Source organism: Alligator sinensis, unplaced genomic scaffold, assembly GCF_000455745.1.
Source record: "Alligator sinensis unplaced genomic scaffold, ASM45574v1 scaffold1667_1, whole genome shotgun sequence".
In the NCBI taxonomy this organism is placed as follows: Eukaryota; Metazoa; Chordata; order Crocodylia; family Alligatoridae; genus Alligator; species Alligator sinensis.
The window spans coordinates 828,900-839,372 of record NW_005842504.1 but is presented as its reverse complement, the minus strand read 5'-3'; the positions used below and the strand labels follow the sequence as shown (position 1 = coordinate 839,372).

Here is a 10,473-nt window from a genome sequence, read left to right as displayed (position 1 = left end):
CTTTCCCTGTGGGTACTATGGTAAGAGGAACCCATTGCAAGAGAACTGGTTTTCTCTTGAATCACTGTTGAAGCAAGCCCAAGGCTCAGGTCCAGGTGGAGGGCCCAGTGCTCCTTTGCTCTGCCTGTTTCTCCTTGCCCCTCCTGTACCGCGTGAACAAATCCAGGCAGCACCAGTCCAACAGGGCAGAGAGAGAACTGGAAGCAGTGGGTTGCAAATGCAAGATGCCCGAAACTTAACTCCCTTGGGTGTTATTGGAGCAAAGAGGCAAAAGTGGCTTCCTTGGTGGGAATTCAGCTGCCTGTACATGGGACAGACGTTAAGTTGGTCCCAGCTGCCAAATATTCTAGGAAAGAGCTGGTATAAGGACTGCCAGCTATTTCACGCGAGGGTCAGCCGTCTGAATCGGAGTGCCTGTGAGTTGTGCAGAGTCGTTTCTGCAGCGCCAGAGCAAACACTGAAGGCAAAACGGCATAACTGTACCTAATCGGTACAGTGACTTCACCCCCAAACGCATTTAAGATGCTGGCACGACACTTTGCATGCGTTGTTGTCTAATTTGATGTTGGTACAAGGTCCCCTTCAGCGGTAGCAGTGTTTACTAAAGATCGGGATTCATTTATTGCCTACTAAAGTGTAAATCCTGCCTAGGCTGGAAGCATTCGCCTTGTTTGTTAGCCAACATTTTTAGAACATGCACACTTGATACATATTCCATCTGGCCTGTGATTTTGTTCTGTGGAGGCCTGAGTTTGAGTGCGTTAGTGTGTGCTTCTCACAGGCGCTCCCTGGGTGGGTGTTGTGTGAAATCCTGGCCTGGCCAATCCTTTTTTTTTTTTTTTTTCCATTGTTCTTTGTCTGGTCTCAGTCCTTCAGAGCGCAGCTGGCATGTTCTCTGCATCAGCTGGTATTTATTAGCCTCTTGTAGCTGGTGTGTTCCCGTGCGCTTGTGTGTGTTGCACTTTGTTTCCAGGCTGGGGTTGGAGGTGGCAACTGGTGTGCGCTGCTTTGAGGGCATGTCTGGCGTGTGTCAGTGGTGCCCAGCGGGATGCAGAGGCAGTGGAGAATCCGGATCGCTGCCGCTTACGTTTTGAAGGGAATCAGACTCCTGATGTCTAGTGTCTCCTATTAGCAACTCGTTTCCCCAGCTCTGTTTTCCTCTCCCCATCCTCCTATAGACCCTCTTCACTCTTTCTGTTGATGTCTGGCTCTCAACTCCTCCTCTTGGACTCTTTCTGTGCTGCCTGCAAGGTACTTGATCCTCTTGACTTCTTTGCTTTCACGTGTTCTTCCCCCCCCCCTCCCCCCTGAATATGTATGGAGCAATTTCACGCTTCCCCCTCTGCCCCCTTCCATGCTGAGGAGAAGGAAGGACTCCTGTGTGCTGCACTGATGTCTGCCTGGGGCTTTGCTCTAGGGATGAGGGCTTGTTTCAAGCAAGTGAAGCACATGGGTGCACGTAGCATGAGTGCCAGCTGATCCACGGTGCAGCTGCAGGACATCACCCCAGCAGTGCCCGTTCAGGTAGCTCAGGAGTTAGCTCTGCAGTAGTCCAGGGGAGCGGAGTAAGGAGCAAAGCATGTGGCAGAAGGGTCCTGGCACCAGACCATGAACCTGACAAACCCTTGTGCAAAACCCCCCTGCTCGAGTCCAGCCTCGCAGTGCTCCTTCGAGCAGGACAGGAATATCCCATGGGCATTGTGTGGGCGCAGCGGCCCACCTGCCCTTGCTCGTGACTGAGCACCATGTGCAGGGCTGTCACAAGACACGCGTGTGCATGTGTCTGTGTGAGTGTGTGCATGCCACTAGATACTGAGGCTTTCAGCAGAAAGAGGCCAGGGAGAGACCAGCACAGGGGCTAGTAGCCAGCAGATCGGAGTCTCTTTTTCCTGCTGTTGCCAGGGGCTCAGTTACTTTGGGATTGTTCCTGCCCTCTGCTCCAGTTTCCTGCTCCCGAGATGTGGGTGTACCTAGCACCCAGGGCAAAACATGTAATGCTCACATGTTAACATAAGGGACTTCAAGCCTCTCCCTACCTTGGAGAGACTCCAGCCTGTATGGTCCTGCAGATCATACCTGCTTATGCCATGCTGGGAGCTTGGCTTATTTAGCTGCAGTAGCACCAATCCTCTGGGATCTGCCCCTCTGAGAGTGCCCCAGATGCTTGCAAGCTACATGTCTGGTTCATTGAGAGACCTTGTCTTAGCAGAACAGCCCTGTGCAATGCAGGTGGTAGAGGCACATTGGTAACACTGATTTCTGCCTAGACCTACTACCACAGGTAGTGCCAGGGCGGTGCTCCAATGGGACCGTGAGGTCCTGCAGTATCTGCGATAAGCAGGTCTCCCTGCCGGTGGAGGTTGGAAGGGAAAAATCCCTTACTCGATAAAACGTGCAGGTAGATCTTCCATAAAGCCTGTAGGAAGTTGCTCTGAGGGACCTGGTCTAGCTTCACGCGTGGCTCTTTCCTTTTGTTTGCCATGTGGGGGTCATACAAGTTGTGGCATTTTGTTCTTTGTCTCCGATGCTTCGTGGCCAGTGGGTGTAAATCACTCTTTTCCCCCCTTGTGCTCCTTCGCAGGCCGAGACTGCGGCTAACCGGATTTGCAAAGTGCTTGCTGTGAATCAAGAGAATGAGCACCTGATGGAAGACTATGAGAAACTGGCTTCGGATGTAAGTCCCACTGTCTTCTCATAGCTGTCCTGCCTGGCCGGGAAGCGGGGGGAAGTAGAATCTGTGGGGATCTGGGGACTTACTGCAGAGTGGCACATGTGCTTTGCAAGATCAGGGGAGGGATGGCTTGCTAGGTCTCTCTCAACTGCAGTCCATCCTTCAAGGATCAGCTAAGATGTGTATTTCTGCTGCTGTTCCCTGCTTTCTACTTCACTCATCTCCTCTTCCCACCCCATAGCTGCTGGAATGGATTAAGCGCACTATCCCCTGGCTGGAGGACCGTGTTCCCCAGAAAACCATACAGGAGATGCAACAGAAGCTGGAAGATTTCCGTGACTACAGGCGTGTCCACAAGCCTCCCAAAGTGCAGGAGAAGTGTCAGCTGGAGATCAACTTCAATACCTTGCAGACCAAGCTCAGGCTGAGCAACAGGCCTGCCTTCATGCCCTCCGAGGGGAAGATGGTTTCGGTGAGTAGCTGCATTATAGAATCATAGACAATGAGGGTGGGAAGGACCTCAGGAGGTCACCTAGTCCAACGCCCTGCTCCAAGCAGGACCAACCGGAGATTCCACCACCTCTGCAGGTAACCTGGTCCAGTCGTTCACCACCCTCCTAGCGAGAGAGTTTTTCCTAATATCCAACCTAAGCCTCCCTTGCTGCAACTGGAGCCCATTGCTCCTTGTTCTGTCACTAACCACGGCCGTGGGGGTAGGCTGAAAATGCAGAGTGAGAGACGAGGGTGCTTGAGACCCAAGCAGAGAGGGCCTTCTCATCCTGCTTAGTGCGTCGCACCGAATCTAGCAGAGCTAAGACAGGAGTAGGCTGAGATTTGATAAAAATCTGCTACTTATTAATAACTGGAAGCCTTCCCTTTGGGTGGTGCTGTAGCCAAGTGTGCCAAGTGCCTTGTGGGTGGTCCTTTGCTGTACCATTTCCCCACCCATGCTGGAGCAAGTGCTGGGGAGGCAGGGCCTGTGCTCCTTAGGGAAAACTGAGCAAGGGCTGCCATTCAAGCCTTGCCTCTTCCACCAAATCCCGTGTAGGCCAGCAAGGATGTAAGAGGACAGAGTGGAGTCTTAAGCAACTGGACATGTCTCTGACAGCTGGTGCTTTGAGGCATGGCTTTCAAAGCAGTGCTCCCAGCCTTTGCCAGTGCACGGTAGCCCTCTTTTGTGGGTGTGCATGTAATCATTGCACCTCGGGACACAGGGTGGACTAAGTGACCTTGTGATCCTATCCAGCCTGATTTCTCTACACGTGTGGAGACTGAATTTGGAAATGTCTAAGGGGTGAGGGTGGCCATATCCGGATTGGGGGTGAGTTGTCAGGCTAACTGACTTAGTTGTCCTGGAAGTAGGGGCTGTGCTGGGATTTCTCGTGGGCTCCATAGTCTTGCTGACAACGTGATGCAGCTCATCACTTGTCCCAAATGCCGCGTTTCCTCTGCTTAACCTACAGGACATCAACAACGGGTGGCAGCACTTGGAGCAAGCGGAGAAAGGCTATGAAGAGTGGCTGCTGAATGAGATCAGGAGGCTAGAGCGCCTGGACCACTTGGCCGAGAAGTTCAGACAGAAAGCTTCTATCCATGAGTCCTGGACTGAAGGTAGCTACTTCCCTGGGATCAGAACGATAGCCAGGCTTGCTAACTGTGCCCAGGGACAGCTGGGGCACCCTTCGATTCAGGCCGAAGGTCTCTAAATAATTGCTTCTGCTCCTTGTGAAGCTGATGGCATGGTCCAAGTGATGGAGCGGGTGCTGTGAGATCTCGCCTGGAGCTCTGTAAAGCCACTCGGACAGGTCTCCTGGCACTTCATTCCCCAGGGCTGTTGGATGCTTTGCTTTCTAGTAGTGCTAGAGGGGGCATGGACTCTGAACATTAGCTATGATCCTCCTCTGCCTTCCTAACTTGCACTGTTCTGCAGCTGTGCTGTTTCTCTGGGCTCTGGTGCGCACATGGGAGAAGAAAGGGAAACTAGACAGGCAAAGCCTCTGCTCAAAGCCTTGCCTTGGACTAGGCAAACACCTGTCCTGTCCTCGCGGCACCAGGGAGCAATCCAGATGTTTCACCTTGGATTTAAAATCAGCAGGGCTTGGACTTGAGAGGCACTGCTATGTTTGACGGCTCTGCGGCTTTCTGCAGGTGTTTGCAGCTGAAAAAGGGTAAAGCTCACACTTGATGTGGAAGCTCTAGTTGCAGCTGAGGCTTTTGGACCGGCTCTGTAGGCTGTCCCGTAAGCGAGCGCTCTCTGGTTAGCCAGCTTCCTCTTCCTCAGAAGCTCTGTGGTTGGGTAGCGGGGTTGTGGCTTGCTGAAGTCATGTTTCCCCCCTCAAGCCAGATGGCTAGACATGACTGCTAATCCTCTGAGCTTTCCAGCATGGCAGCTGCATCTTATTCCATAGAAAATACGGTAATCCCTTCTCTGTACTGGAAGGAATGCTGTTCTCATCCCTTCGGGGTGGGAGCGTGCCACCCGGGTCGTTAATGGGAAGAAGGGGCTTGAAGTGATCCAGGGACAGTGTCTGAAGCAGTACTTACAGGTTTTGGTTTTTGCTTGCTTTAAAAATGCAGTCACGCTCATCTGTGGAAAGGGCCGTCTGGTGCTGGGGCCCGTTTGGGCGACCAGGCGTCTGCTGCTTCTTGGAGAGGCAGGGGCCAGTCAGGAGGTGCTCGCGCTGCCCTGCTTGGGGGGTGGCGGTCTGACTGCCGTGCTGACTGCGTGTTTGCCTGCACAAGAGCTGCAGTCTTCCTGCTCTGTTTTGATAGAGCAGGTGTCAAAGTCATTAGGCCCCTAGGCCAGACCAGGCCCATGCAGACGCTATGTCTCCGCTAGCAGCACGTGGGTCAACTCTGAGGCACATGGTCAGCCTGTCTGCAGGCTGCACCTTTGACGCTCCTATAGAGGAACTGGCTTGTCCCTTTGGCCGTCAGAGCTTCTGTTGGGGGTGGTGACTTCTATTATGGCCTGCCATGGCTACTTGTGTGTTCCTGTTGCTACCTGCAATGGTGTTAAGAGCAGAGGGTCCTAGCCTGCCTGCCTGCCCCCTCCCACCAGCTGGTCGTGGTGCTAGGGGTGTGTTTAAGGGACCCCTGAAAGCAGTTAGTGCTACCTGCCCTTGAGCTCGACGTCTGGCTGTACATGGGTCAGCTGACTGTCTGAAGTCCTGCAGAAGGCTGTAGGGATTCGGCAGGGAGTGGAGTGCTGCGGTGGTGCTTCTCCTTCTGGCCTCCTGTGTCCCTTGAGTCCCAAGGTTGGGTTGCTTGGATCAGGCCCTGGGGTGTCCCCTCTCCCGCACACCTCTCCAGGACCTGAAAGCAGGCAGGGCTTCAAAGGCGTACTCCCCTCTTCCAGGGATCAAATGAGAAGCAGCACATACAGCTCAGTAGATAAGCTGCTGCCTGGAAGCTCTGACTAAAGTCAAGGCCCTGTGTGCTGCATGCAGGAATCTCTTCCCTGAGGTTGTGGTCTCTAGATCAGCCAGGACAGGGAAGCCAGTGGCACGGTTGAGGTTACCAGCACATCAGTGGCAGAACTGAGAACAGAACCCAGGCCTCAAGGCCCTGCTTGACACCCATAGCCGCTTCCCTGGAAGCTAAGTAGCAGCTCCGTGCAGCCACTTCCCCGCTGCTCGGCCGAGCTGGGGAGTCTTCTGCAAGACCCAGCCCCTGGCTGGTGCCAGAGGGCCCAGGCTGGCTGCTGGCAGCGCTTTCCAAGCAGAACATCTTGGGCAACAGCTGACGGGAACCGAAAAGCAGCATTTTCACCCGACCAGCCTTGAGCTCCCAGCTCAAATAGCTTGTAGATGAACGCACAAATGCCGATTGTGTGCTCGGTCACCAGTGAACACGGCCCCCTTAAAAGCGGTGCCAGATGAGTCGGCGAAGGGAAGCTTGCCTTCCGTGGCGGGCTGGCTCTTGGCTCCAGGATGTGCCAGAGGGATGGATGTGTTTAAAAAAAACTCAAAAAAACTCTGTTCTTTGTGGAACTTTCTCTTCCCTGCTGCTGGGGGGTTCCCCTGCCCAGGGAATCGCCTGAGCCCTTCCCAGATGCCCTGTAAGGAAACTGTGATTTGGGGTGTGCGCAGTGGAGTGGGGCACATCAGAGCGGCCCCCTTCTTTCACGCTCTTGTGCCCACCCAGTGTCTGATGGCTTCTGCTCCTCTCTGTCCCTCAGGCAAAGAGGCCATGCTGAAGCAGAAGGACTATGAGACTGCCACCCTGTCTGACATCAAAGCTCTGATCAGGAAGCACGAGGCCTTTGAGAGCGACCTGGCAGCTCACCAGGACCGTGTGGAGCAGATCGCTGCCATTGCCCAGGAGCTCAAGTGAGTCAGGCTCTCCAGTGCTTTGTGCTTCGCTGCTCCTCGGTTCCTGTGAAATGCAGCCACCTCTCGGGATGGATTCAGGGCCCGGGTCAGCCCTTGCTCTTGCAGAACGTGCTCCGTGAGGTGTTTTTCCACGCAGAGCAGTTGGTTCTGTTTGTCGGACCCCAAAGGTCTGTGCGACTCATGGCTCCGTCGGCAGAGCCTAAGTGCGACCTGACGTAGCTCAGGTGGTAACGTGCCCGTGAGTCTTGGTGTGGTGAACAAGCTGCTCCCCAGGTCTCTGAGCTGTCTCGGGTGGCTCTCCTATGGCATGCCTCCTGCACAAAGACGCACTGTGCGATACTTTTGGCAGAGGCAAAATAAGCTTTTACAGGTCTTGTCACTGAAGATCTCTCCCAGAGAACCTGGCTCTTGCCCCGGGCTGTTGGGATCACCTCTGTTTGAATGGGTTCCTAATAGGGTTGTTTTCTCCCCAAAATACACACAGTGCCCCTATTGTTCCGCCTTCTCTCCCCCTCCCTCTTTCTGCGCTGTTAGAATACAGTTATTGTAAGAGATTCCAGGGAGCCGCGGCCTTTTTTTTTTTTCCTTCCAGTCAGATAAACTTGCACACAATTAGTACACTGAGAGCCACAGGCCGGGCGAAGCCATGAATGGAGCCCTTATTCCAGCGGCTCGAGCGGTAGAGAACCTGGGAACGGGGACATGTGGTTTGGAGCATGACTTCATGGAAAACACACCCCAATGCGGGAGCCCAGGGAGGAGGCAGGGGGAGCAGCGAAGGCCGCTCAGCATCCCGGTGCAGGAGCTCTCCCAGCACACGCCGGGTTCCATGAACGAGCTACCAGGGCCTGGTCTGTGATGAGCTGCTGATCAAAGTGAGCGCGTGCCCTGAAGTGGCGACTCCTTCCCTTTCATCTGGGCTCTGCAGTTAGTCTCAGGGGGGCTCTTAAAAGTTGAGCTCCTTGCAAATGGCTTTGCTGGTATCCCTGCCCTACCTGTGTGGCTTTCATCTCTGTGCCCAACGCCGCTCGCACATGCAGTGACTTGCTGCCTTTTAGACCCTAGTGGATGGCAGGGTGGTCCCAGCCTGGAACAGGCCAGTCTGCATGTTTCTTTGAGGGTAGTGTGGGGAGCTGCAGACCAGAGGGAGTAGTAAGAGGCAGGCTGAGCTGTAGGCCACCACCTGGCCAGGCTGAAGACACACGTCCTGCAGTCCTGCCTCAGAAGAGGAAGGAAACGGGCTCCTAAATGACACCCCTACCACCCCATCCTTCCCTCCTTCCCCTCCCCCCTTGCTCAAACTGCCCCAGCCCTGCTCCATTCAGGCACGGAGTCTCTGAAATGCACTGACCAAGGGGCTGAGTTGAGCCAAGCCATCTAGAAGGCTCTGGAAGAATGAGTCAGAGCGGACTTCTGAACACTGAGGATTTTTTTCCTTGTAAATTGCTGCACTTCAACTCTGATCTGTTCTTGGCTGGGCCTGGCGTAATTTAATATCTGTGCCTTTCCCTCTACCCCCAGCGAGCTGGATTACTATGACTCCCCCAGTGTGAATGCCCGGTGCCAGAAGATCTGTGACCAGTGGGATGTTCTGGGCTCTTTGACCCACAGTAGAAGAGAGGCCCTTGAGGTAAGCAAAGCTCTGTCACGTGCTAACTCTACCGTGGATCCCAGAGGAAGCAAGGAGGAAATAATGTCCCTGGCGCCTGCTGGGGTGATCAGCTTGTCTGTGCCTAACATAGCCCTGCCCTGTGTTCCACCCCCACAGAAAACGGAGAAACAGCTGGAAACCATTGACCAGCTGCACCTGGAATATGCCAAGAGGGCAGCACCATTCAACAACTGGATGGAGAGCGCCATGGAAGATCTCCAGGACATGTTCATCGTTCACACCATCGAGGAGATAGAGGTAGGAGGCCAAGGCTTGTTGGGGATAGCATGCAGAGATTGGTCCGGTGAAGTGAAAGGTGCTGTTCTCTGCTACAACCTTTTCCCCAGGCCCTGAAGGCTGGTCAGTGTGTCTGTCTGCAGAGCCAGTGCTGTCTGCTCAAGCCCTGCTCATTGGAGAGCTTCCAGTGTCTCGTTTCTAGTGGGCTTCATTACTGGGCTCTCATACTGCTCAAATTGGTTTGGGTTCCTGAGATCCAGAGATGGGGTTCAGGTTAGAAAGGCCCACAAACTTCTGAGGTTTGAAGATTTCCCCTCCCCCTACCAAGCCTTTAGTGCTTGGTCCTAAACTTCCAGGTGACTGGTGGGTATTTGAAACCCCTGCTTTCCTTGTCTAAGAATACCCCAGCCTGCAAGGCAGGACTAGGAGGGTTTGCTAAAATGCTGTGACCTGAATTAGCCAGACAGCTGACGGTGGGAGCTCCGGTCTCTTCCAGGGACTGATTGCAGCACACGACCAGTTCAAATCCACCCTGCCTGATGCCGACAAAGAGCGAGAAGCCATTCTGGGCATCCAGAGCGAGGCACAGAGGATCGCGGACTACAACAACATCAAGCTGTCTGGGAACAACCCCTACACGTCTGTCACACCGCAGATCATCAACTCCAAATGGGAAAGGGTAGGGATCTGCCGTGCTGGGGTCAGAACCCTGAAAGTAGAGCGCTGCCCCCCCCCGCCCACCTTAGCGGGGCTTGGATTTCAAATCCTTATCTTGCACAAATGAGCCCTTATCATTTTTGCTTGCAAGAGGTTTCAGTTGTCCAAGGCTGCTTGTTTCAAACGTCCAGAGTCACAGTTGGAATAACTCCACTGGAAAAGCAACTTATTGGAACTGGGTTCTGTGGGTTATCTATAGGATCAGGCTAAAACCTTATCCACAACTCGATCCATCCCTTGTTGGGATTTCTAAAGACTAAATGGCCCCTTCAGACTTTGGGGGGGGGGGGGGGGGGGGGGGTGGTGTCTGTTTGTCCTGCCAAGGGTGCCTGGCACGGTTCCGTCAGCCGTGATGGCTGATCTGGAAGCAGCGATAAGTCGCTGTAGAGAAGCCGTTCTTGATCTCTCTGCTGTGGGCCACAAAGCTGGCTGGGCTCGGAGAAAGGGAGGCAGAGCCAGCATCCCATTAACTCGGCACCCTCAAGACCACTGGCGTGCACGGCCCTTCTAACATTACTGTTCTGCTCACACTAGTGCTGTAGATCGCAATCTCTATGGCAGTATGGGCAGAAAGGTGGAGGGGCCTGCAGAGCAGTCCAATTGTTGTCCAGCTCCAAGTCCCCCATCACCTCAGTGCCCCTACTTAGATGGCTGCCCCTGTAGGGCCTCCTGCCTCATCTCCTGCAACTCTCGCAGTTGGCACCCGCACTCGAAATGCTGTCAGTCTTCCCTGGAGCATGAAATTCAGACCTCCCATAGTGACAAAGGCCTGGACGTGTCTCTGGTCAGGTGGCTGACTGGTTGGTGCTGCTTCCCCCACTCCCTTCCCAGTCCACGATTGCTCATGTGTACGGGGGGACCTC

The 10,473-nt window shown here is 54.2% G+C and overlaps 1 protein-coding gene across 3 annotated transcripts in view; it reads left to right on the top strand.

Annotated features, from left to right (window-relative positions):
* Positions 1 to 10,473, top strand: part of ACTN4 (actinin alpha 4) — a 68,525-nt gene that overhangs the window by 48,578 nt on the left and 9,474 nt on the right. For all 3 annotated transcript variants that reach the window (XM_025213038.1, XM_025213037.1, XM_025213039.1), the window contains exons 9-15: positions 2,582 to 2,674; positions 2,913 to 3,143; positions 4,135 to 4,282; positions 6,852 to 7,002; positions 8,527 to 8,635; positions 8,774 to 8,914; positions 9,390 to 9,574. In XM_025213038.1, the coding sequence (XP_025068823.1) occupies positions 2,582 to 2,674; positions 2,913 to 3,143; positions 4,135 to 4,282; positions 6,852 to 7,002; positions 8,527 to 8,635; positions 8,774 to 8,914; positions 9,390 to 9,574 (1,058 nt within the window). The remainder of the gene's footprint in view (positions 1 to 2,581; positions 2,675 to 2,912; positions 3,144 to 4,134; positions 4,283 to 6,851; positions 7,003 to 8,526; positions 8,636 to 8,773; positions 8,915 to 9,389; positions 9,575 to 10,473) is intronic.